The sequence below is a fragment of the Aethalodelphis obliquidens genome, unplaced genomic scaffold (genome assembly GCF_003676395.1).
Source record: "Aethalodelphis obliquidens isolate GAN/ISIS:26980383/991018 unplaced genomic scaffold, ASM367639v1 scaffold31, whole genome shotgun sequence".
In the NCBI taxonomy this organism is placed as follows: Eukaryota; Metazoa; Chordata; class Mammalia; order Artiodactyla; family Delphinidae; genus Aethalodelphis; species Aethalodelphis obliquidens.
Genome location: NW_020837975.1, coordinates 12,708,899 through 12,734,672, shown reverse-complemented (window position 1 = coordinate 12,734,672; position 25,774 = coordinate 12,708,899). Strand labels below are relative to the sequence as shown.

Below are 25,774 nucleotides of genomic sequence, written 5' to 3'. Positions count from 1 at the left end.
CCTGACGTTTTAAAATCTCTTTCAAACGTGAAGCTGCTTTTACGATAAAACTGATTACCTGGGATAAATATCAATAGGGTGGTCTTTTCCTCGTATTATTTTCTAAGGACAAGTTCCATTGGCATCTGACTAAAGCAAACTCAGGATGGTTTTTAAATTTAACACCGTTAGACTAAGGCCGTTTAACACAGGAAGTCTTTTTCCTTGTTAGGGAACTTATTCCACTTCTGTTGTCTGCCAGGACAGGTCATTTGGTCTCACGGGAGTACTCCCCCTGCGCGCTTTTTCTCACACTTCGTGTGGTAATGGCCCATTTGAGGCTGCCGGTCTGTGGCTCAGATTGGTGAACACAAAGCAATAAAAGGACGAGCGTGTTGTGGATTTTTAACAATCAGAAATGCATCTATGTTTTTCTGCATAAATAAATCTAAAAATTACATCTTTACTATTCTTAGTTCTACAATATATCATATAACAATGCTGTTTTGTTGGTAACTGAAGGGCTAATTTTACTCATGGAATTAATTCATCGTGTTTTCATGAACACTTACAGTGGGAAGACCAAATGTATGATCAGTCCACAGGCGACAGAAAATATTTCCTCAGTAGGGTGGGAGGGCCGAAAGGGAAGGAAAAGAGATCAAGGGGAGACACAGCTGAAAGGCTGGACACTCTCAAATTTGACACACTGTCCAGAGCTTACATGTGTGTTTACAGAGTTCACAATATCAGCATTATAAACACAACCCAGAACCCAGGGGATGTAGACTCCTCAAAATTCAAGACACTTTTAAAGCATTTTATAAATTTATTTTAAAAAATAACAATTGAAATGACATCAATGATCAATCACCTGTGCTCCCCCTACAGCTGAGGGAAAAAACCTTCTGTATAGTTGAGTCCCAAAGGAAAATCAAGACATTATTATCAGGCACCCATTAGCCAGAAAAATGCTGTTGGTCCAGTGGTATAGACACTGACATGTTCAATGTACCAGTGCAATTAAAATATATATTTACAATTATCCTGCGGAAAAAAGCACTCAAGAAGTGAACTATGCATTAAACCAGTTATTCACTCATCCATTCACTCTTTTTGCATCTATGAAGCCATCACTAGTCACAAGGACAAATGAATAAAAGAACTTCTAGTAACAAAAGAATCCAAACCTCACCCCCACTTTGTGGGTTATTATGTGCTAAAATGACCACAATAAAAGGGCCATGAGCTACCTGAAATGGCAATGACAAAATGATAACTGAAGCATTTCAAATAAAACCAAACTCAAACTCGTGAAAACAAAAATCCGCAACAATATGAGGTTGGTATTACTATGTACAAACTTACAGACACAAATAAATAGCATTTTAGAACTGTTGTTGGCTTAAGTACTAGAAATTAGGTCTGAGGAATTTCTTTCTGAACTCTGCATCTTGAAGGTTCCTAAACAAACCAAAGGATATAAACTCTTCATTGTTTTTAGTAATCTATCATCTGAAGAACTTGGGGCTTACTGAATAAAGTTAACACCTGAAACTCACATAAAGAGCCAGAAGTTTCTAGTGAGCCCACAGGTCAACCCTGCCTAACATCCGCAAGCCAGGACAGACGACTAGATTCAAGGGACTAGGGAGATACTTCACTTCCTGCTTTCTTTGCATAGCTCTGTACCTCTATTTTGTACCACTACAGTGATTTCCCTTTGTGATGTTTTCTTTAGAGGGTTTAATTTCTTTTCCTTCTTAATACAGCTAGAGTGAAATCAAAGAAAGAGCCAATCTCTACTCTTGGTATTTAAATCAAACCCAAATGTTCTTCAAAAGGATAGTTTTCCTTCTTTGTTTCCAAGAAAACAGCAACTCTTCTGAAATATCATCTTAGTTCTCCCAGGGTTCCACGTTTAGAAAAGAAACAGATTACTGAGGCACAATCCACTCTGGGAGTTGTGGTCCTGTTCCTGACCCTGCAGGAATCTCTATTTCCAGTCCGCAGTTTATCCCCAGAACATGGATGCAACGTGAAAACCTTTCCGCACAATGCCTACGGAGAAAAGGGGAAACAAACGGAAACTGGCACCAAAGAATCAGCTGCCATGGGAAGAATGAGAATGTTCGCTCTCCAGGGCCAGCACAAAGCGCAGGAGTGAAGCCAACATACATCTCAAGCTCTAGTAGGCAAACCTGGACTATGTCCAGGATAGCTTGATTGAACAGTGCTTTCCAGAAATTGTCAAGGACCAAATCTCAGACTTTTCCCTTTCCGTGCTTGTTAAAAGGTTATAGTATAAATGTAAATTATTCTCTTCATCTTAATGATCCATCCCAGGTAACCATCCACTGGTGAATCGTGCTATGACAACATCAGAGTATACATACTACCCTTTGTCCTTCTAGACTGAAACAAACATGAACCTTTCTATTCCCCAAATGCTGTCACAAAGCCTGTGATTGAAAATCTCTAGTTCTGCTCTGTTAAGGAGTTACTACAAATGTCCTCAGCACTTCGGCACAGAAGTTCTATAATTTTGTTCTCTACTTAGGAAAGGCAGTGTCAAGGCCCAGCACACTCTTAAGTTTTCTTAAAAGTAACCACAGCAAGAACTACAGTCCATATGACCTGTCGACAGACAAGCAGACCACAACTTGTCAAAGCTAAGAGATTCAGCTATATTTTTAGTGCTTGAGTCTTTTATCAGTCTATCCCCAGAGTTAGCTTCTTCTTGGCTGGAGTCCAAAAATACCAACCTATCATCTGGGTAGAAGGGATTCTTATTATTACCACAGATTAGATGCATGTATCTCAGAGAATTTATTGTTTCCATATCATGAGATGAAGCTTCCTTGCCTGGAAACCATCTCTGAATACAAAGTGTCCATTAGTCAGCCTGAGATCCCCCATCAGAGGGATGGGTGCTGTTTGGAATCCATGGGAAGGAGTGGGCTGCAGCTTCCCTGACTGCAGTTTAGGTTGAGAAGGTCGTTCTCCTCTGCTGAGATGGCTGGCTCGCATCACCAGTCAACATTAAGTGCTAGGTGTGGTACTGCTGGGCTGGCATGGGTCCCCTGCATCATCCCAATCCATGAAATGTCAATGTCACCAACAGTCTGAAATAAGTCCTGACTGAAAGGGTGAGTCAACGGCTTGCAACTTCAATTTGCCAGACATCCTTGCAATTATAATACTAAGCCACTTATTAAAAACTAAGTGGTTTCTGTCCTGTAGAAAAGGGCAGAATGTAATCGTCAGTGTCCCATTGGAAGAGGTGATCAGTTTCCTTGGAACAGTGGGAAACAGTGCGAGGAACATGACCTTGATCAGTTCCATCACATGGCCTGGGGTTAGGACACTCGGATGATCTGTGTCATAGCCTCTTCATCTGCTTGATTTGGATCCTACAAAGAAAGCATAACAATTAAAGTCCTTTGCAAAAGAACTGGGAACTCATGGCTCTCACTACTTATCACCAAGGGAAATACACAAACTAAGTAAACCAAAGGCTTGTGATGTATCTAAGTCTGCACACACGGATTGAAACGCAGCTCCATTAGCAAAGAAGAGACAGTACATCTTATTCTTAAAAAGATTCCAGGTCTGGCCTGGCATTCCATTAATAAACACTCCAGAGTTGAGAGTATCTCTCTTTTCTAAGCACCTATGCTGTGCTCTATGCTTAAGGATTAAGGGTCCTTAGGCGGCTAAGAAAAAGACCCAGAGAAACCAAGTCATGTTGTATATTTTCTGATCATCATATTTAAATACTGAGCACTTAGCAGGGCTGGAGAGGACGCTGGAATTTATTTACTTTAATGCACTCATTTTGTAGATAAACCTGAAGCCTGGATGGGTGAAGTGATTTGCCTGGACTAGAGTCACAAAGTTAGTGAGGAGCCCAGCAAGAACTAACTCCCAAATCTCTTGACTCCGATTTAATCTTCTTTCCATTAAACTCTGCCTACTGCCTGCCTTTTACAAAACACCTGCAGTGTTCAGACAAGGAACAGCCCTTGGGAGTTCCCTGGCGGTCCAGTGGCTAGGATCTGGCGCTTTCACTGCCATGGCCTGGGTTCAATCCCTGGTCGGGGAACTAAGATCCTGTAAGCCGTGCAGTGTGGCAAAAAAAGGGGGGAGGGGATCAGTCCTTGGAAGCTTTTTGCAACACTCCACAATAACCACCTTCAGTTCCTCCACACCAACACTCTGAAGCCTCAACTGGTGTGATCCAAGAAAAAGCTGAAACATTTCTGGAGGTGGGAGGACCAGAGGCTGGGTCTTGATCAGTGAGCATGAACAATAACCAGCCTCTACTGAGCTCTCGCCATGCGCTAAGCACTGTGCTAAACAGGTGCCTAATGTGACTTACTGCATGAAATCCCAACATTCCTATAAAGTATCAACAGCATCCCACTTTAATGGTGAAGAAAGTGAGGCTAAGTAACTTACAGAAATAGTTTGAGATCTGCTGCAGAAAGCAATGAGCAACTAGCATGCATCCTTGAGCACGGGACTGACATGATTAAGAAAGCACCATCTTATAAAGACAGATTTGACAGTAGTGCAGGTGGGATGTGATGGGTATACAGAATAAAGCATCAGTAAATGGGAGGAACGCATTAATTCAACAAACATTCACTGAGTGCTTGTTCTTAAGTGGACATCATGCTAAGTACAATCGAGAACAACAATCCTCGACTTTCTACACAGCTTACAGTCTAGTGAAGGAGACAACTACTGCACGATCACACAAATAAAACAATATGATTATTATCAATATTGCACTCAAAAGAAAAGGAAGATGTGAGAAAATAATGGGGTAGAAGAGACCTCTGGATATGGCCTCTCAGATTTAAACCAAGACCTAAAAGAAGGAGATAGCCAAGCAAAAGGATGGCGTGAAAAGCTTTACAGACCAGCTACTATTTTGAAGTCAAAGGTTCCTGAACACTATAGCAAGAGCATAAAGACCAAGCAGCAGGAGGAAATAAAGCCAGAAGTGGGCAGGAGCGAGATCATGCAGGGTCTTGTTGGCCATGGTAAGAAGTCTGTATTTTAGTCTAAGTGCAAATGGAAAAGGGTGGGAGTAGAAGGGATTTAAGCAGGATGGTGAGGTGATATGATACACGTTTAGAAAGATCACACTAAGATGTGGAGAGTGAACTAGAGGGGCACAAGAGGGGAAGAAGGGAGACGAGGCAGCTGCTGTAACTGAAGCAAAGAAGAGCAGGTTAGACCAGCCTGACAGCAGTTACGAGGGAACAAAGTAAGCTGATTCAGAGTATATTTTAGAGTTAAAACCAAGAGGACTTCAAGAATTGGACAATTGTAGCTTTAATAACTGGGTGAATGGACATGTCACTTGTTGAGATGAGTGTTTGGTTTAGTCATAAAAAAATAAAATAAAAACCAACAGTTCTATTTTGGACACACTGACTAGAAATGCCAATAAGATATAATCAGTGAAATTAGATGTAAGAACCAGTATGGTTACAGACTAAGTTCTGGAATTACACTGCCTAGGTATGAATTTCAGTTGCACCATTTTATTAAATATTTTACCTTAGGCAAATGACTTAACCCCTCTAAACCTCAGATTCAAATGTAAAATGGAAACTATAATTCTTACCTCATGGGGCTTGAGCTTGTTGTAAAGATTCAATGAAAAAATGCTTACAAAAGAAAAGTGCTTAACATAATGGCTGGCACATAGCAGTTAAGTGTTAGCTGCTGCTGCTGCTGCTACTACTACACTAAGAAACAAACCTGTTCTTTGAAAATCAAGAAAAGTGAGAATTTCAAGAAGGAATTAATAGTAATAACTGGCAAAGACTGGAAGGAAAAAAGGCCACTGATTAAAGACCTTAGTTCTTTTAAGGTGAAAAGGGCTCTAAGACACACAATGTTGCATCTAGTTTAGAGACTGATTAGCACCTAGTTTGAAAATATCAGGAGGACAATGCGAAGGCTTCCACCCAAGAAAATACAAGGCAGTAAAGACAAGAATAAATGGTATAAATCTTCTTACCTGCATATGGGGACTATCTTTTTCCTTTGGAGAGAAAAATCGTCCACCTTCACCACGCTTCCGTGCCATGGCATGACGGTGCCGAGACTCATGCAGGTATTTCTAAAATAAGAAAAATAGAACTACTAGCTGAAACTAGCATAGCTGTCTAATGCTCAAAAGTTTAGGACAGCTGTGATCAAAGCCACCGGGGGCAATTATGACCTTGTATTATGGAGAAATCTTTGGAGAAAACATAAACAGCAGCTAACCATATCTAACTATCATAAGAATGTAAATGCCAAAAGAGTAATAACTAAATAAAGATTCCCCAAAGGTATGAGAGAGATCACTACCTACCTCCCAATATACATCCTCTCTTTCACTTTAATAACAAACCAAATTTTAGTTGGCTGCTCAGTAAAAAGACTGCATTTCCTATACTTATTTGCAGTTAGGTGTGGCCATGTAATTAAATTTTGGCTAGTGAGATGTATGGAACTTCTTGAATGTTTCCTTGAAAGAATGCCTTTCTTATTCCCTTTGCTCCGAGGCTAGAGCCCAGACAGTCATCTTGGACCATGGACAGCATACTAAGAATATCAGGACAGTAAGAAAGGAGGAGAATGGGTCTTGAGGACTGGAAATGTGCTACCACAGCCCAAGACAATTTATCTCTGGACTTCTTTTACGTAAGATAAAAAAACCACCCTATTTATGTCATATTTTTTAAATATTGCAGTTGCAGCTCCATATAGCAATAATAAATGCTTTTACAAAAGGTAACAGCTACCTAACTTCAATGTTTGGAAGGTACTCAAGGAAACAAACTACATAAAAGTAATTTCAAAAGTAGAACCCTGCCGTTCTCATCCTGTATCCTTCCCAATGTTATACATACCCTTCTTTCCTTTGGAATTTTCCCTTCTGCCTCTAATTTAGCCCGGGCTTGCCTCCTCTTAAGTATACGGTGGTACTGTTTGGCATTCACATAGAGAGGCTCTTCTTCAAGCATCTCTGCCCCAGGGAGAGGGATTCTCTGGATAGCAGGCACAGAGCCAGCACCAGGTACCATCTGTGTGAAAAGAAAATCAGAGCTCATTAACTAGTGACATGAAGTATGGACATGGGAGACAGTTTATTGGTCCCTGTTAGTTTTCTTCTGAATGCTACAAAAAGCAGCTTTTATAGGACACTTAGTTAAATGCAGATTCTTGGAGAACATTTACACCAAAGGCCTGCATTTTATTTTTTTTAACATCTTTATTGGAGTAAAACTGCTTTATAATGGTGTTAGTTTCTGCTTTATAACAAAGTGAATCAGCTATACATATACATATATCCCCATATCTCTTCCCTCTTGTGTCTCCCTCCCACCCTCCCTATCCCACCCCTCTAGGTGGTCACAAAGCACCGAGCTGATCTCCCTGTGCTATGCAGCTGCTTCCCACTGGCTATCGGTTTACATTTGGTAGTGTATGTATGTACATGCCACTCTCTCACTTCGTCTCAGCTTACCCTTCCCCCTCCCCACGTCCGGAAGTCCATTCTCTAGTAGGTCTGCATCTTTATTCCCGTCCTGCCCCTAGGTTCATGACCTTTTTTTTTTAGATTCCATATATATGTGTTAACATATGGTATTTTTTTTAACATCTTTATTGGAGTATAATTGCTTTACAATGGTGTGTTAGTTTCTGCTTTATAACAGAGTGAATCAGTTATACATATACATGTTCCCCTATCTCTTCCCTCTTGCGTCTCCCTCCCTCCCACCCATCTAGGTGGTCACAAACCACCTTTTACATTTGGTAGTGTATATATGTCCGTGCCACTCTCTCACTTTGTCACAGCTTACCCTTCCCCCTTCCCACATCCTCAAGTCCATGCTCTAGTAGGTCTGTGTCTTTATTCCTGTCTTACCCCTAGGTTCTTCATGACCTTTTTCTTTCTCTCTTAGATTCCATATATATGTGTTAGCATACGGTATTTGTTTCTCTCTTTCTGACTTACTTCACTCTGTATGACAGACTCTAGGTCCATCCACCTCACTACAAATAACTCAATTTCGTTTCCTTTTATGGCTGAGTAATATTCCATTGTATATATGTGCTACATCTTCTTTATCCATTCATCTGTTGATGGACAGTTAGGTTGCTTCCATGTCCTAGCTATTATACATAGAGCTGCAATCAACATTGTGGTACATGACTCTTTTTTGAATTATGGTTTTCTCAGGGTATATGCCCAGTAGTGGGACTGCTGGGTGGTATGGTAGTTCTATTTTTAGTTTTTTAAGGAACCGCCATACTATTCTCCATAGTGGCTGTACCAATTTACATTCCCACCAATAGTACAAGAGGGTTCCCTTTTCTCCCCATCCAGCATTTATTGTTTGTAGATTTTTTGATGATGAAGGCCTACATTTTCAACAAACATTCCAGATGATTCTGTAATAGGGGCCAAGGAGCCATACTGGGAAATGACACAACCATGTCCAAATTTTTGTCCACCCAACTGCTCCATTTTCTAGGAATGTCTGCTGCCATCTAATGGTCATGAATGGTAATCATATGGCAATAAAAGAGCACAAGGAAAACACAAAGGAACATAGGTTCAGATTGACCAAGTGCTACTAAATGCTTTTAGTTATATAAATAATTTTAATTAAATTGTTAACTTACTATATAATTCAACCCATATTTTCCTAAACAAACAAAAACAAAACACTACTAAATGTATGAGGAAACAAGTAACGGGCTCCCGTGCCCCACTACCTTCCCAACTATAACAACTTTGAATGGTTGTATTGTTTTTTCTGGTAGTTCCTCTACTTCTGTGCAGGTTTCTACTACTCATTCTTAATTTATCCATTTTAGGTACTGTATACTGGCACCCCATTTTGACATATATGAGGATTTAGCTTTCACTCACACCACCCAACTCTCCTTCCCTATCTTCCCAATATATCTACATCACAGTTTTTGGTTTCTCTATTGATTACAATCTTTCTAATTTTGAACTTACTTCTTGTTTTACCCACTCTGGGCAATATACTTTCCACTTCCCGAAGATCAGTAGTTTGTATCGCCCTTCATTATTTGAATTATGAATAAGATTACAGAAAAGCAAATACATCTCTTTATCTTCTGCTATATCTCTAGCACCTAGAATAGTCTCTGGCGCATAGTAGGTGCCCAGAATGACTTATGGTTTGTTGTAATGTTTATTGTAAAAGTATATCTCTGTAAGTGTCTTAAGGGATTAACTGCAATCCCAAGAGGTCAGCATTATAAACAAGCTTTATGAGAGATATCAAATTGCAAGTTGAAGAAATTTTCAAAGACAAAGATACATGGAAAAACAAATTACAGGTGAGAACAGTGAAATGAAAAATCAATTTTCTTACCATGACCATCCCTCCTGAGTTGACCACATTGCCTGCCACTGGTAGTGTCACAGTGACAGTCCCTTGCCCACTGCTGGTTGTGTTGGTATTGGCTCCGGTCTGGACAATCTGTGCTCCTGCCAAACTGGCTGCAGGGATGGTGATCATGCCTGAAACAGGGACTGTAACTTTAAGAAAATAAAACATAAAACAAACAAAAAACAGGTACACAGAAAGGAGGGAACACAGTTAGTCCCTCTTCTATGTGGCCCACACTTATGCACCCTGGAAAAACATACTCAATAGCACAAGGGGAAAAGCAGCTCTCCTCCATTCTCTCCCTGGTTTGCTGTATATAATCCAAGTAATCACAATCTTAGAAATTCTATCAACTATCTGGGTTCCAGTTCTGAATAACACTACCCTTGAAGTGGGTAATTCACTGGGTATTCCAATAATAGTTTTCAATGGGTGACCAGAAAGTCTGGAGGCTTCCCTTTCTATGGGCCAGTATGACTCCAGCTATATCAACCGTTCTTATATATATGAATAACCTGCTTCAGGATGAAGATTTTTATAAACTTTTAATTTGTCTACCCTAAATTGACAATGAGTCAAACAGCTGCAGGACTAAAACTTCCAATTAAACCAGGTACTCCAAGCCCCCAAGCTATCAACAGCAGCACTTGAGAATTTGTTCATCATTCTCTGAGCTCCTGCCAATTCAGGCCCGAGTCATGGGAGAGCACGCTTACTGCACTCACTGGATCTTGTATACTGCCAAATTTTAATCACAGGTCAAACCTTTAGTCATAGAATACAGACCTCTAATAAGGGCTATGCACTGTGTTTATTTGGTCACATGCATGTCTCACTTACTAGACTAGAGGGTCTTTGAGAAGAAAACTACTTTAGTAATGTGCTACATATACACAGTGGGCATATAAGTCTTCTTGGAATAAATTAATAATGAAGAGTGGCCCAGAAAAAAAAAAAAGCAGCAATAGCAATAAATGCCAACTTGACTTATGATGTATGTCTCTACCACTAAAGAAACGCCATATTTCTAATCTTCTATTTAGAAAACATTTCTCCCCAGAAAGAATAAAAAGCTTATATAATCCGTAGGGTCCTAGTGGTTGTCTTTAACAACCACTGTAGTTCTACAAATGGAATCAACATTGGTCGCATATTGGTGACAAGGAACTAACAATCAACGGAGACTTAGAGGAAATTTTGTTGTTTTTCAAAAATATGTCGTATAGAGGTTGCCACAAAATTTCAAAAGCAGTCATTTGCTCAGGATAAGAAGGATGCCCCCAAAGTGCCACAGAAATGACGGGCACACGTACCTTGCTGGAGAATGGTGCCATCTGCGTTAACTGGCTGATAGACGATGGTCTGCCCCTCGGCAGTCTGTGCCACTTGCTGCCCCTGGACAGCAATCTGCTGTTGCGTCTGTAGGAAATAAATAATGCCACAGTTGAACGCATTCCGAAGACACCACAAGGAAAAGGACTATGTAGTCCTTTTTAAGAAAAAGAAATTTTTCTTCCCCATTTCTACTACATGTGAAATATCTGACTCAGTTGTCTAACCCTCCCAAAGCAGCTGTGCTCCTGTGTTGACACAGCGGACAGCGGAATTACCTGCGTCTGGCCAGCAGTGACGGCTGTCTGGGGCTGCTGGATGATGATCTGCTGGGTCTGGCCCTGCTGGCCCTGTACCTGCACAGCCTGCCCACCCTGGATCTGGATCTGTCCAGGTGGGACCAACTGTATCTGCGGAACAGAACATAAAAGATTAGTGTCCTGCTGACACTGGCCTCCTATGGTTCTGGAGTGTTAGTTACCCAAATTCCTCTAGAAGGCAGAGAATGCCCTAAAGAGGAAAAAAAAGAAGTCCTGTTTTGCTCTATTATGAATTAGAGATAACTTGTTTTCCATTTATGAAACAATGGGGGAATTTTGAACACTGTCTAGGTACTGGATGATATTAAGGAATCAACGTCAGTTTTTAAAACGATGATAGGCTGGCACGTGTATATATTTTTAAAAGCATGTTCATTTAAAAATATACCCTAAATATACCTAACATACCATATTTTTAATAGATGAAATGGTACTACATATATTCAAAATAACCCTTGAGTAGGGGAATACAGATGAAAATGGATTTACTTAAACAAAATACTAGTTTGTGTGTTACAATGGGTGATGAGGATTCACCATACCATTCTCTTTGTTTTTGTCTGTTTGAAGTTTTTTATAATAACATATTGAAAAAAAATTAAGTAATTCCTAATTTTTCCAACTGGGATTCTATAAATATGCATATATAAAATCCTTAAAAGATTTTGTATAGAAAGGTTGAGACTGTCATATCAGACATTCCTGCAGTCAAAACTGAGATTTAACAAATTAAATTAGAAAGTGTTGGTAAATAAACAAGTAAAGAAATTTATCTGGTTATCTGGATCTTTTTCTACCTGTTTTGGATAGCAAGGAATACGTGTTACTGGTCAATAGGGTTTCCTCTTCTATCTATTCATATTCTTTGCCCATTTTTCTACTGGATTGTTATTTTCATATCAATACATAAATTTTTTTTTTAATGTATTCTGGATACGAACCCAGTTAAGTGTTAAAAATACCTTCTCCAAATTTTGTCTTCTACCTTTGTTTTATGATATATTTTGATGTATACAAGTTTTTATTTTAAAGCAGTCAAATCAATTTTTTTTTGTCTTTAAGAAATCCTTCTCTACCCCACAGCATAAAGAAAATATTCCTGTAAAGAGAATATAAATGTTTCCAAGTATGCTTTTTTCCATTTAGATTTGTAATCTATCTAGCAAGTATTTTTGATATAGCATGAGGTAGAGAATAATTTTCTTTTTTGATATCATTCTTAAACCATTTCCTCACTGATACTTTATACTATTTTTGTTATATACCAATTTCCAATATTCTTGCATCTATTTTTTGGCTCTCTACTTTAGTTCCATTGTCTATATCAAGCCAGGGATATTAATCTGAGAGCATAGATTTCACTGGAATTCTAAAACAGAAGATGCAATCCAAAAAAAAGGTTAAGTACACTTCTAAAAGACACAGTTATTCAAAAAACACTAAAGCAACCTCTAATAAAAATGGATCGAAATTTTAAGCATTCTAAGGGAGGCTATGGGATCTTACCTACAGCCATGTTATATAACATTAACAGAAAATAAATTTTCCAAGATGGTTTGATTAGTTACAGTCCTGCTTGGAGGGAGGGGAACAAAATAACCATTTCAATGTCTCTTAAAGGCCAAAAAAAAAAAAAAATCCCCAAATTTAGAGCTGAAAAATCACAGAATTTGGAGCTGAAATGAACCCTAGCAATCACCTGATATAAACTGCATTTTCAAATGAGAAAACTGACACTCAAATGACTTGGCCAAGATCAGAAAGTTTGTTTAATGGCAGACCTGTGAATGAAGTCAGGTCATCGCACTCGTGGTACAATGTTCCTAGCACTGAATCACGCTATTTCTATTCAACAGAGAAGAGGGAGTGGCAAGGCGGGGTTGGAGACGAGGCAATGACAGCAAGGACAGAAATGAAACAGCAGTGTGAAACTGAGGCAAGTACACACACTAAAATATATTTAAAGGCTCACACATTTATGCATGGAGAAACATGGAAACTATTTTTAATCCTAACTAAAACTCTATCTTGGCAAAAATATGCCAAAAGCATTAAAAATGATCTTACCCTTTGCCCAACCAATTCTTCCAATCCAAAGAAATTACCATAAGATTAAATTCAACTGAAAAAATAAAGCTATAAAATTCGAATACATTTATAGTAATCTTACCTATAAAAGCAAAAAAAGAAAAATGAAACAAAAATCCCTAAATACACTTTGTAAATTAGAAATTCTGATTCATCAAATTGACCATTATGAAGGAATTAAAAATGATAAGAAAATCATGTGGGGGATTAAAAAAAAGCAAAGTAAAACAAACAAAAACACCAAACACACAACAATGAAAACTATATGCATGTGTATAACTATGTCTGAAAGGTGTGCACAAGACTACAAGGGAATATGCAAAACTTAAAAGTTTGATTTATCAAGCATAGCCAAATTCTTTCAACTTATATTACATTCCTCCAGAAAAATGAAGACATTAATGAAATAATTGTAACTGTTAAAACAAATTAAAGATGTAAACAGCTTTAGAAAATTTTAGTAAGAAGTTCATAAACATATATACTCATTGGGATTTAGCTATTAATTACAAAGGTGAGATGACTTAAGTATATACCTCTCTGAAAATTATTTCTCACTAACAATACTTCAGTATTAACCCCTCACCCAAAGTCAACAGTTCATCCTTTTTAACAAGGACATAACACTCCACATGAATAAAGTATGATGTATTCAACCATTTCTTTATCCTTATTAACACTCAGGCTACAATTATTTATTTATTTATTTGCTACTAGAATGCTGCATGTACAAATGTCTTTGTATATTTTCCCCTACATATTGATGCTTTTCTTCCTATAGAATAGATTCTCAGAAGCAAGACAGGTAGATCAAAAGGCTTATGTATTTAAGAGTGAGATACCTTTCCAAAATGGCTTTAGAATTTGAAAATTACCAAAAATAATGAGTGTTTCATTTTCTTCACACCCATTCTAGCACTGGATATAATTACTGTTTAAAATTTTTGCCAACAAGATAAAAATCCCTCTAAAAATTTGATGCCACAGAATTGTGTGTCCTGTTTACTTTTGTTTTCTGTTTCCAAATCAGTCTTTCCAGTGGATTTACCTAACTATATGTCTGTTTAAGGAATCAGCTTTTATTTACTTTTCTACATTTGTTGGTTTTCTACTTCATTAATTTTAACCAATCTTTTGCTCATTTTGTTCTTTTCCCAACTTTCTAAGAGAAATACCATTGTTTATTTGCAGTTCTTTTAAAATATTTAAGTTTATAAATTTTGCTCTAAGTACAGCTTGAGGTGTGTGCGACAGGTCTGAACTGAAATATTTCCATCACTTCCTAGATAACTCAAGTTATAAATTACATGGAAGGAAATGAAGACTATAAAATTCCCTCCCCCAGTGCCCAGAAGTGCCAACTGAGATCACACCAATGAATTACTTTTATTAAACTAGATTCTTTTTATATTCTTTACATTGATTTGAGATCACGTCTAATATCTTAGTCCTTACCAGAGATGTCCAATTTCTGTATAGCTCTGCTTTATATCACTGACACTACAAAGGTGGGAAATCGACTAAATGCGAACAGAAGGTAAGAAACAATTAAGTGCAATATCAATTTTCAGTTTGCAACAACCTATTTCTTAAAACCTGTATCCTATTATTCTGTCTAAACATTTTTAACAATACCACTCACCTGCTGCAAACCCTGTGTCCCAGATACAGGTACTTGCATGATGGTTTGACCTTGTCCACCAGGAACAGCCTGGACCATGATGGGTTGGCCAGTTGATGTGATTAACTGGCCTCCACTGACTTGTACCATTAATGGCTGCCCCTGGACCTAAAATAAAGTAAAATAAGAACAATGAAATAACATAAGACACAAAATGGTTTTTACCAAAAGACAATCACTGCATCTACTCTGCTGCCTTGCTAGAGGAGGAGAAGGTAGGAGAGACACTAAGAAAATAAGTCTCAAGTCCTCATCCTCAAGTAGTCTTCTTTGAAAATACAGTATCTTTGACTAAATGCCAAGCTGAATACTTTAAGGTCAGATATAATGGAGAATAAGCAGTCTTTGGGAAGTCTATCAATAGATACAAGGCATTTATCATCAAATACAGGCTAAACCCATGAGAAGTATTTAATCAAATCATCAAGGCTATTATTTTTGTTTTTAGACCAATATCCAGGAATACTCTCTAGTGAAGGCTGGAGAGGAGGCAATGAGAGGGAGGGCTGATGGTGGGGATGGTGGTTGACTGCAAATAAATTCTAAGTAACTTGTAAGGAGTAAATCAAACTGAACCTAGCAACTACTCCAGGTTAGGTAGTGAGCAGCTCTGGGAGCTTTTATAGAATGCCCTTCCTCCCTACAGTTTCTCAAGCATAAATGAAACATGTATCTTTTACCCTCTTCACCTCACTAAGAATTCTAATCCTGTGGTTGCTCAAGGAGCCCACTAGCAAAAATGCCTAGAAATATATTGCTGGTCAGTTTGCAGTCTCTGTGGTGGAACCTCTCACACTGGACCCTGCAATACCTGCATAGTTATTTTAGCTTTAACAAATATGAAAATTATACGAAGCACTCAAGTGCACCAAAAACTCCCAACTTTCAAGCTCCAATGAGTAAATGGATTACTCCAGAAGCTGGGGCATTGTAAGTGCTCTGTGACATCTTGAGTCTCAATATAAAAATATCTAGCCAACTGCATTCTGAAAGCCAAAAAATAAGCCACTTTAGTTCAATAGAATAGCTAAAAGTCCAAACTTTCTATCTTTGTTTTGAGGAATTATTTGTAACAGATCAAAAGAAAATCCGTATATCTGAAATAATCATTCTTAATGCTAGTGAAAGTATGTTCAAGTAAGAGGAATTAGTTAAAAGACCGATCTGTCCTAGATTAGTAGATTAGATATTAAGCCTCCCCCGACCCCCAAGCATATCATAATCTTCAGGAACATTCAAATCCTGTGTTTTGTTAAACTGTTCATTGAGAAATTCCACTTTACTTTTTAAAGACTTGCATATGTTCTATGAGGAAAGACTTTCCAGAATATTTATTGCATGACTAACTGAATGAAGTATTTAAAATTCTCCAAAATAGTGAGAGCGCTAGAGGAAAGGTTTCCATTATTTTCATAAAGTACCTCCCTTTCTTTAAATAAAATCTGCCTAAGTAGGAAACACAAGTTTTAAGGCACAGCTATTAGTAATTTTCTGGCTATCCATCATCTTAACTTTTCCCTTCATTGACACACTTTTCCCTATATATGCACACGATGAACTATTTGAGACTCCAAGGAACCCACTGTTTTTACAACATGTGAATGAATACAAGCATACATGCATCAGACAAGAAGCCATACGGTTAAGAGCAGGTTACATTCCCATTCCACAAGTGGTTAATGACAGTACTGTTTTATATTTCAATAAGATGAAGCAAGCATGAGAAACATGAATAACAAACTGCTGAACTGAGATTTGAATATAGTTTGGGAGTACCTATGAGCTCAGCTTATTTCAGCTTAATTTATGTGTGGAATTGGCTGTACATCATCATCAAACACTATGAGTGGCAGGTTTGGGAGTGGGGCTGAAAGGGTAAAGTGAAATGATTACAATAAGGGGTAGTTCACTGCAGGATACTTGCTAAGCAGCACTAATAATAAAGTGAGATGCCAGTTTTACATTCTAGGTCCTACTCTTAATCATTTCCATTCAATGGAGGGAAAAAGGCAGGGTACTCAAATCTTGTCAATTTCTCAAAACTATGGTCATTTTAGTTAAAGTAACCTATAAACTCAGAAAAGACTTATGCTTCTTCACTTATCTTTATATAGGAACCGGCCAAAATATAACCCCAATTTACATATTTATCTTGGTCATACATAATGTTAGGAAACTGCATTGTTTAAGTAGGAATTCTTATGGTGGCTATAATACTTAAGACTTACAGAAAGCATATTCCACCTCTGTCCAAGAGCTATGGGGCAATCTCTGCAGATCTAACAATAAGACAAGTCATTATTTCCCCAAGAAAGGTAATGAAAAGATAGCAGTTAAGAGATTAACAAGATTCAGAGATTAGATCAATCTTGTCAAGTGCAATCATTATTGCAGGACAGGACAGCCAAGTTGTCCTTTTAATAAAAATAAAGCACAATCTACCCTAGTAAAATGTATATATTTTCTTCTCCACTATCATAATACAAACTCAAGAAAAGTTACCATGCAATCTTATTACAGTTTGATCTCTAAATAGGTTCTAAAGCCACTTGTAAGAATTTCTTCCTGTCCCTTATACTGATTCTTTCCCAGACACTCCCAAAGAAACATTAGCCAAACGGCACTTTTCAGAAAATTGATACTGGGGTCACTACATGATTTAGCATGAAACATTAGGAAACTGGCATCTTCTAAGCCTCAAAGACAAGTTAGCAGCATCAAAGACATGCAACTGACTTTGCCATTTCTCCATGAGATCCTACCACAAACAGCACCAAACATGAGGAGAGGAGAAGTTCATGCAGTGCTTACAGAGAATCAGAGAGGGCACCACTACCTGGAGGGTCTGGACTTGCTGGCCTGAGGCGGATGCCACCTGGGCCTCAGTCTGCAACTGGACAGCAGTAACACCACCCTGCTGCTGAGAACAGGAACAGGAAGAGCTTGAAATGTGTCAGGAAGGAAATGTATAGTTCAAGACATGAGGTCACCTTACCTCTTATGGGAGAGGGAGGGTCTTCTTTCAATAGCCCCACCCTACACAGGACTTTCAAACTGTAGACTCCCTATACTGAAGCTGTTTTGTTGAAGTAACAGATTACAGATATTAGCCCTTTGTCCCCAGAGTGGAACTCAAAACACACTTCCATGACTCAAAAAACCCAACATAGCTGACATCATTAACAAAAACATTTTAACACAGTCCTTCCCTCCAAAAATAGGTATTTGATCCTTCTTCGTGAAGTTATTTTAAAGCTCTTTTTATTTCCTCAATTGAATTCACAAGAACAAAAAAGTTAATCAGGTTTTAGCAGCTTTGAAGCTACAATGAAGAATTTCTGGAACTGAAATGCAATCCCCAGAAAGGAAGAATGAAGGTAATCACTAGAGCCAAAATCATCTTCAAGAGGTCACTGCTCTTGTGTCCCCAAACTAGGATTACTCCTACTCAGCTGGACTACCTTAGAAGCAATGTTTTCACAGATTCAACCTAATTTTTATTACTCCTAATAGTAAGTTCTGACAGAACAAGAATTCACCCACCAGGGCATTGGTATGAATGGAGGGTCCTCTGTGGAATCCCCTTTTCTACCAAGGCAGTTGAAGGAAGCTGCAGTTACGTGGAAGGAAAAGCCAGCAAAGGAATTTCGATAATTAATCTCTTTTAATCAAGGGTAGCTCCTTTCTTTGATCATTAGATGGAACAACTCACCATCAAAACATCCTCTGCCCTCCCTACTAACTACTTTTCTATATTATCTAAGTTCCATTTTGGAAATAAAACATTCCCAATCTTGGTCTAAGGTTAAATCAATGCATAGTAAATTTCTTTTCTTCCAGGGAGAAAAAACCAGTGAAGTTTTCCTAAAATAAAGCCAGGTATAATCATCAGAAAATGTAATCTGTGTATAAATTCAAGAAGGCAACCTATATTAATTAGGATAAACCAGCAGCAGGGAATTCCTTTCTAATATGTGCTTATCCGTAAGTGTGGCTATCTAAATATTATCCTCCTGTTAAACCAGAGCTTTTCAAAATAAGCACTGTGATGGACCACATCAAAGGACGGTGGATTTCTTAGAAGCTATCTTGGTTTGTTTATTGTGGCCAAAGCCTTACTAGACCACAAGGTAGCTTAATCAATAAGAGAAACAACCAAATTGAATCCAGGAAGAACAAAAAAACCCCCTGCATAATTCCATCTGAAAACAGACTAGGTGTTTGATTTCTAATACGATAAAAGGGGGCAATTTACTATTAAACCAGGCTCCCATGAAATCAAATTCTAAGTGGTTATGGACTGGATATAGACTTCTGAACAGAGAAAATGAGAGAAACTGCAAAAAATCCAATCTTTGAAAAGCACTTCAGCACAAGTCACCAGACCCACTCTTATAAGATCTGAGACCTCTCAATTCCGCTACTGAGCAGTGCTATTATCAGCTCTTTTGCTGTGATGTTTAAAGCAGTTTTACTTCCATACCTGCTGCTGAATCTGTCCAGCCTGTACAACAATCTGCTCTGTTGAACTATTGCTGTTTGCTGTATACTGTTCCATGGTCCCTCCAAGTTAGAGTCTTGACCACAGTGATTTTCACTCTGGAGATCCTAGAAGACTTCAGGATGCACTCCTATTAGAAAAGTAGGAAAAGTAAAGTGAGATTGTTAATAAAGCCTTCACCAGATGCTTAACCTTGATAACGCTATTTAACATATGTAAAAAATGCTCTGTCATTTCTCATCAGCAAACTTTCCTTTCAAAACTACTAGAGCAACACTTAAGAAATTCTCATTAAGCTACAACATCACTTTGTTACAAGGCCTATTTAACACTGATTTTCAGGTCTGCACATGTACTTTAGAGAACAGTTTCTTTAATTTGTAACACATTTGCACTACACATGGCAAGCAATTTAAAATTTCAGGGTTTATTACTTAGTAAGTAATTACCCAGACCTGAAGTCAAACACGTTGCTTATCAAAATCTCCATTAAGTAGTGTTAAGTAAGAAAGACCGAGCAAAGGTTTAGGAGTTTGTGTTTTAATCCAGAGCAAGGAATAAAAAGGAATTACAGAAACAGCAGGCTATGATTTTCTCTGAAAAGAGTTTAAGTTTTCCTCAGTCATGAATCTGAATGCCTAATAATACCCCACCCTTTATTGTATAATTTTAACTTTTACTATGATAATTTTCAAAAATGTATCAAAATAGTGAGAACATTATAATGAACCCCTATGGCCATTACCCAACTTCAACAATTTTCAACCCATGGTCAATCTTATTCCACATGTATCTTATCCACTTTCCACCCACCCCTGCATTATTCTGAAGCAAATCCCAGACACTTTATTATTCCAAACTCCAAAAATACGTCAGCATCTATCTCCAAAGAGTAGATTCTTTTCTTTATCGTTTTATCACAATGACATTGTGCCTCTACAATTACTTCAAAACATTAAAAAATTTGTAAGCTCTTAATATCAAATATGCAGTCAATGCCCAAATTTACTATTCTCATACACTTTAACAGCTGAAAGCTCCTTTTTGAAATAAGCACACAATTAGATAAACTGAAGTGATATTTGAGAACCTTGAATAAAGACCTGATTCAAAAATTTTAAATTATATAAATTATCAAAGGGTAATTCACCTTGGAAACATGGGGGAGGTACAGCTGTATATAAGCAAAATGTAGATAAATCTTTCCCCAAACTTTTCTCCAGGCCTTCATGAATTCTAAAATTTGAATGACAAAGTTATGTGGGTTACATGATCTGCACATCACAGCAGCAAAGCAGTGCACCACTCTCCACAAATCCACACATGGTGGAGGATATGAATCACCCAGAATGACTGTAAGGTGTCTCAACGTGATGTGAAGAAATCAAAATATATTCAAGTGCGTGCCCAAATATTAGGAAGAAGTATATTGATGGATGAATAGATGGAGAGATAGATATATATAGGTATCTCTCTGAAAAGGCAAGTATAGTACATTAACAGTAGACTCTAGATGAAGGGTATACAGGTGTTTATTGTAAAACACTTTCAACTTTACTGTATGTTTGAAAATTTTTATACTAAAATGTTGGGAGGAAAATCTAATAAAAATTGATTGAGCCTATTACTCATAACCAAATTGGTATGTAGTATAAGAGTGTAAGAGTTATAAACAAGTGACAGGATGACTATGTCATCACAGCATGATGGTGTGTGGTGATGTGGTTCTTCAACTCACTACCCTTGCTCTAATGGAATACTCACCAAGCACACATCTAGCTATAATTTGGATTTACATATACAGTAGCCGACAGGGAGCATATATGATCAGAAACACAAGTAAACTTGATAGTTATTTCTCATTGCATACTGAAAAACTGGCTTTCTGATTTTTATGTCTCTTCTGAATTGGGTGACTCAGTTGGCTCCTGAGAGATTCTGGGAACAGTACAGAAAATCAGATTTGCAGCCAGACGAAGTGGCTCTTCCAGGGAAGCGAATGGTCTTCCCTGAACTCTATCTTGTCTCTAACTGCAATACACACAATACATTTATATTTCTAAACTAATAAAATTAAAAATTAAGGGTCATGATACAAAACAGTGGTGTGATTGCATTTATATGAAACCCTGAATAGGTAACAGTAATCTAGAGACAGAGAGCAGATCAGTGGTTTCCTGGAAATGGAAAAGGGGGAAGAGGGGAAGGTGGGAAGTTGACTGGAATAAAGCATTTGGAACTTTTCTGGGGCGATAAAATGTTTTATATTTTCACTGTGCTGGTGGTTGCATAGGTGTGTAAATTTGTCAAAATTCATCAAAATGTACACTTAAAATGATTATCCTTTATGTCTAAACTATATCTCAAAAGAGTTGATTAAAAAAAATAAGGATCAGGAAGGAATGTCCTCTATATTTTAACAACCCATCCCACCCCAAATCCCCTTCCTGTATAAGATTTTTTCCTTGACCGCTAATTTCCAGAAGTTTACATCGCACTGGAAGTGCAGGGAAATGACTAATAAAACGTCATGCAGATTTTCTTCTTAACTAGTTTATCCTGGTAATACAAATGCTGCAATTTAAAAACACTTAAATTCACTATACTTTGAAGGGTCAAAAGGAAGCAGCTTCAAGTCTAACAGCAATTCTCTGTCATATTAACGAGGGAGCGATTCAGCGTGGAGCATGATATTGAGACTGCTAATGGTGAAGGCTGGACGCAACTGGCTTCTATGAAGCCACATGTTCCCATTACTGTGAGCTTCAATTAGCAGAACTGCAAACATCGTCGTCTTTCCTCAAGTGCCTTTCGGCCACATTCTGACAGAATTAAGCCAGCCAGCTTTAGTCTGTCTAGCTCTCACTCCTAACTCAAAGTTTGAATGTTTTTTCCTCAAAGAGAGAAAGTGAGTATGTTTATTCCGGTTAGCAAGAAAATTTCCCTTCCTCTTCACTTCAAGCTGCAGAACCTGAAATGCAGCTAACTACTTAGGAATCCATTCATTGTGGAACAACACACATTTTTATTTTAAAGCTAAAACTTCCAGAAACTCAACTATAAGCAAGTGAAAAACCCCATAGAATTATCATATTTGACAATCACTACCAGGTAAAAACTAGAACGGCAGCTTTCAAACTTTGTTGACAACTCACAGTAAGAAAAACATTTCACATCACAAATGCACATGCAACATATTAAAAAGTAACTAAAACAAAAGTTTCATGAATATTTACCTTCATAACATAAGATGAACTGTGATAGTTTCTATTCTATTGTAAAAAATTACCAGCATTGGCCCACTAGATTGACTTCACAACTCAACAAACAGGTTCTGATCTGTGTTTGATAAAAGACTAGAGAACAAAGGGCTGTCCAGCTTCCCCATCATCCAAAAGGTTCTGGATTGCAGTTCCTAACTTGCTTCTTAATCTCCACGAATGATGTACCACCTGTCAGACACCGTCCTGAAGGTTTTAGAAATAAAAGTAAAACTGTGACTAAGATTTTAACTTCAAAGAGTCTTTAAATTTAGTAAAGGAGTAAAAATCTGTACTGAACCCCTAAGAGAAAAACAAATATGGGAGTATGGAGGACACAGAGTTCTTCCAATTGGGAATCGATAAAAAGGCTTTAGAAAAATGTGGCATCTGACCTGGTCTTAAGCATGAGCAGGATTTATATATGTGATTAAGTGGGAGGGAATGGAGTGCTCCAAATGAGGATAGAGCATAAAAACAAGGAGAGAAAAATTTCCACATATGAACAGTATATACAAGGCCACATGTCAAGAGAAAGCTAAGGCCAGATTACTGTATCTCAACATTCCAGGCTAAATTTTTCTGCAGATAGGTGGAGTCTCTAGAAGGGTTTAGCAAAAAAGTGACCAGACTATAACTGTCGCTTAGAAAGAAGTCTAGCAAAAATGTTTGCTGGTGTTTTAGTGACTAGATATAACCATTTTTAAGTACCAAGGTATTCATCCAGTCCAAAGGCAAATGTAAACATTCTAAAAAATATCTAAACCACAGTGCTCCATCTGTTAGATATTTTAAGAATTTAATAAAATTTAAAAATGACTTAAACAATGAAAAACTCATTACAAAAAGTGAAAACAAAAACTGTCCTCAAATTTTTAGTAGTGGAAAGAGCACTACTCCTCAGGAGTAGTTTTCTGCAACCTGCCAATTGTATGACCTTAGTAACTGTGATTATACTAAAGGCCTACTCTATGTGGCAAGGACTGCTGCACTCTGTGCTTCACATGAGTAAAAACTTTTAAAGTCCTAGTTGAAAAATCTTCCTTTTTCCCCCAAAGTCAGCTGCTATTGTGGAGCAGAACCCCATAAGCCAGAAACTTATTTTTCCAATCTTAGAAAAAAGTGTGTTTCTAGATTTCTCCTATCCGAATTTCCACAAAATAACTGCTTCCGAAAAATTCCTTAGCAAGATATACAAGTGTTTTTACCAACTGGGCTTTCCAGCCTAAACTCTCACGGCAACTGCCCACTGCCCTATACTTTCTTCCCCCCTGAACACACAGCAAAGCTTGGTGCCTCTGCACTTGCTTTTCTCTTTGTGAGCAATGCTCTTCCATTCTTTCTTGTCCGAAGAAATCCCATTATCCTTCAAGGCCAATCAAAAGTGTGGCAATGCTGGCCTTCCACCGGGGCTGTTGGTAGCTCACACATCAGTGCACCACAGAACTGAACCTGGCCCCGTTACAGCACTAACCGTGAGATATTAATTACTGTTCACCTGTCAATCTCCACCAGGCTGGGAAGGTTCTTACCGACCTCTAACCACTCCCTCCCCAGCACACAGATGGACGCCTGGTACATACGAACTGTTCGATACTTGGTTGTCAACGGAGATTTCCTTTCACCCTAACCAAAACCCCACAAGACTGTTACGTTTCTATAAATACCTGCTGAGAAAACATCAACATACTGGAAAAAAACAAACCAAGAGATGGCTGTGGACTGAGCTAATGAGTGAAACCTGACACGTTCAAAGTGACACAGAAAGGTTAAAAGAAAATAATTGTGCATTCCCAAGGGAGCGAGAGTTCACAAGATGAAAAACAACACATAAGACTAATGAAAGCAAATTGTGCAGCCTCCGGGAAAAGGAATGCACAGGGCTCGCCACCTTCTATAGTGAGGTTCCAGGCACCGAATGGACAGGCCTTACAGCCCGGGCAAGGACGGGTGACCGCCTGGTTGCGCTCCAAGACGGAGGTGTGCAGTTCTGCCCGGCGATCGGGGCGGGGAAGAGAGGAAATGACGAGCCAAAAGGGGGTGGTAACGGCGCCGGGCCGGAGACCCGGGACGAGCGTGCTGGGAGGTGGGGCGCAGCGGGGCCGGGGAGTGGGTGCACTAATGGATCCCCTCCACCCATCAGGGGGACAGCGGGGACGGCGGGGTGGGCGGGGCCCCCCTTTCGGCCCACCCCCTCTCCGCGCTGCACGCGGGGCCCGATGGCTGCGGCGCGCGTCTTCCCCGGGCCTGCCTCCCGACCCAGAAGGGCTGCAGACAGACAGACCCGCTCACGGAGGGGTGGGGTGCGCGGGCCCCGCGGGGGGAGACTTCCCGTCCCGAGGGCCAGAGCGTGTTGAGTGCAAGGGCGGGCTTAACTGTGAGGCCGGAAGGACCAGGAGGAAACCGCCAAGGCCCCGGGCCCACGTGTGTGTGTATACCTGAGCTTAGGGGCCTTGGTGGCAGGCAAACCCAACACCCCCTGGCCTGGGGCCTGAGAAGCTGTGCCTAAGGGTCGGGGGGACGGGGACGCATCGCATCCCCAACTGGCTCTGGCACCCTGCGAGGCTCTGGACCCCGAGATGCCTGCTCCCGAGGGCGCCATCCCCGCGCGGGGCGGCCCCCTGCAGGCCTCGGCTGGGAGTGCCGTGGGGCGCTCGCAGGCTCCAGCCTGGGCCGTCGGGAGCCCAGCTCGGCTAGGCTCAGCTTGACTCCCCGGGCTCGACGGGCGCCTGGGCCTCTCCTGAGTGGTCAGCGAGACCCGCCAATCGGGGCGCTGGGGCCGGCTCTGGGCCGCTGGATATTGGCTCCTCACACTCACCGTGCCTCGCTCCCCCGGTTCGCTGCCCGCGCTGATTGGCTCCAGTACCGGACCCCGAAACCCAATCAGAGGCTCCAGCCGCCGCTGCCGCCGCCACTGCCGCTGCCTAGCAAAATGGCGAAGCCGAACAAAGGGGAATCGGGCCTCCCTCCAACTGCCTCCGCGCAGGCGCCTCTGAGATCACGCCCCCTAACCCGAGCTCGGGCTCGCCCCACCCCCAGTTGAAGGAGCACTGCTCAGGCGTCCCCTGAAGCCACGCCCACTTCCCTGATTGGATCACACCCCCCCGGCCGAAGGAATACGCAGGCGCCTTCTAGACACGCCAGACCCTTCAACCCTTCAACCTTCAAAC

At 39.6% G+C, this 25,774-nt stretch overlaps 1 protein-coding gene across 13 annotated transcripts; it reads right to left on the bottom strand.

Moving 5' to 3' along the window:
* Positions 1-788: 788 nt before the first annotated feature.
* On the bottom strand, positions 789-25,564 carry NFYA (nuclear transcription factor Y subunit alpha). 13 transcript variants are annotated; one of them, XM_027127165.1, is made up of 12 exons: positions 25,043-25,275; positions 22,581-22,811; positions 20,495-20,580; positions 19,327-19,474; positions 17,677-17,763; positions 14,805-14,951; positions 11,033-11,164; positions 10,736-10,841; positions 9,405-9,571; positions 6,900-7,073; positions 6,020-6,121; positions 789-3,392 (listed from the first exon to the last, which is right to left on the bottom strand). In XM_027127165.1, exons 4-12 carry the CDS (start codon positions 19,399-19,401, stop codon positions 3,339-3,341), a joined length of 1,044 nt encoding a protein of 347 aa, XP_026982966.1. In that variant the 5' UTR covers positions 19,402-19,474; positions 20,495-20,580; positions 22,581-22,811; positions 25,043-25,275; the 3' UTR covers positions 789-3,338. The 13 variants fall into 13 exon arrangements, with proteins under 13 accessions (XP_026982966.1, XP_026982970.1, XP_026982971.1 ...); XM_027127169.1 differs by lacking the exon at positions 25,043-25,275 and adding an exon at positions 24,496-24,594 and having other exon boundaries at positions 17,680-17,763; XM_027127170.1 differs by lacking the exon at positions 25,043-25,275 and adding an exon at positions 24,496-24,594 and having other exon boundaries at positions 17,680-17,760.
* Between the last annotated feature and the right edge of the window lie 210 nt (positions 25,565-25,774).

Coding starts and splice junctions, on each gene's coding strand:
- NFYA (XM_027127166.1), bottom strand. CDS start 19,401: ATGGAACAGTATACAGCAAACAGCAATAGTTCAACAGAGCAGATTGTT. Junction 14,952..17,676: donor AAGTCCAGACCCTCCAGGTA/GTGGTGCCCTCT, acceptor ACTTTATTTTAG/GTCCAGGGGCAGCCATTAAT. Junction 3,393..6,019: donor AAGATAGTCCCCATATGCAG/GTAAGAAGATTT, acceptor CTTTCTTTGTAG/GATCCAAATCAAGCAGATGA.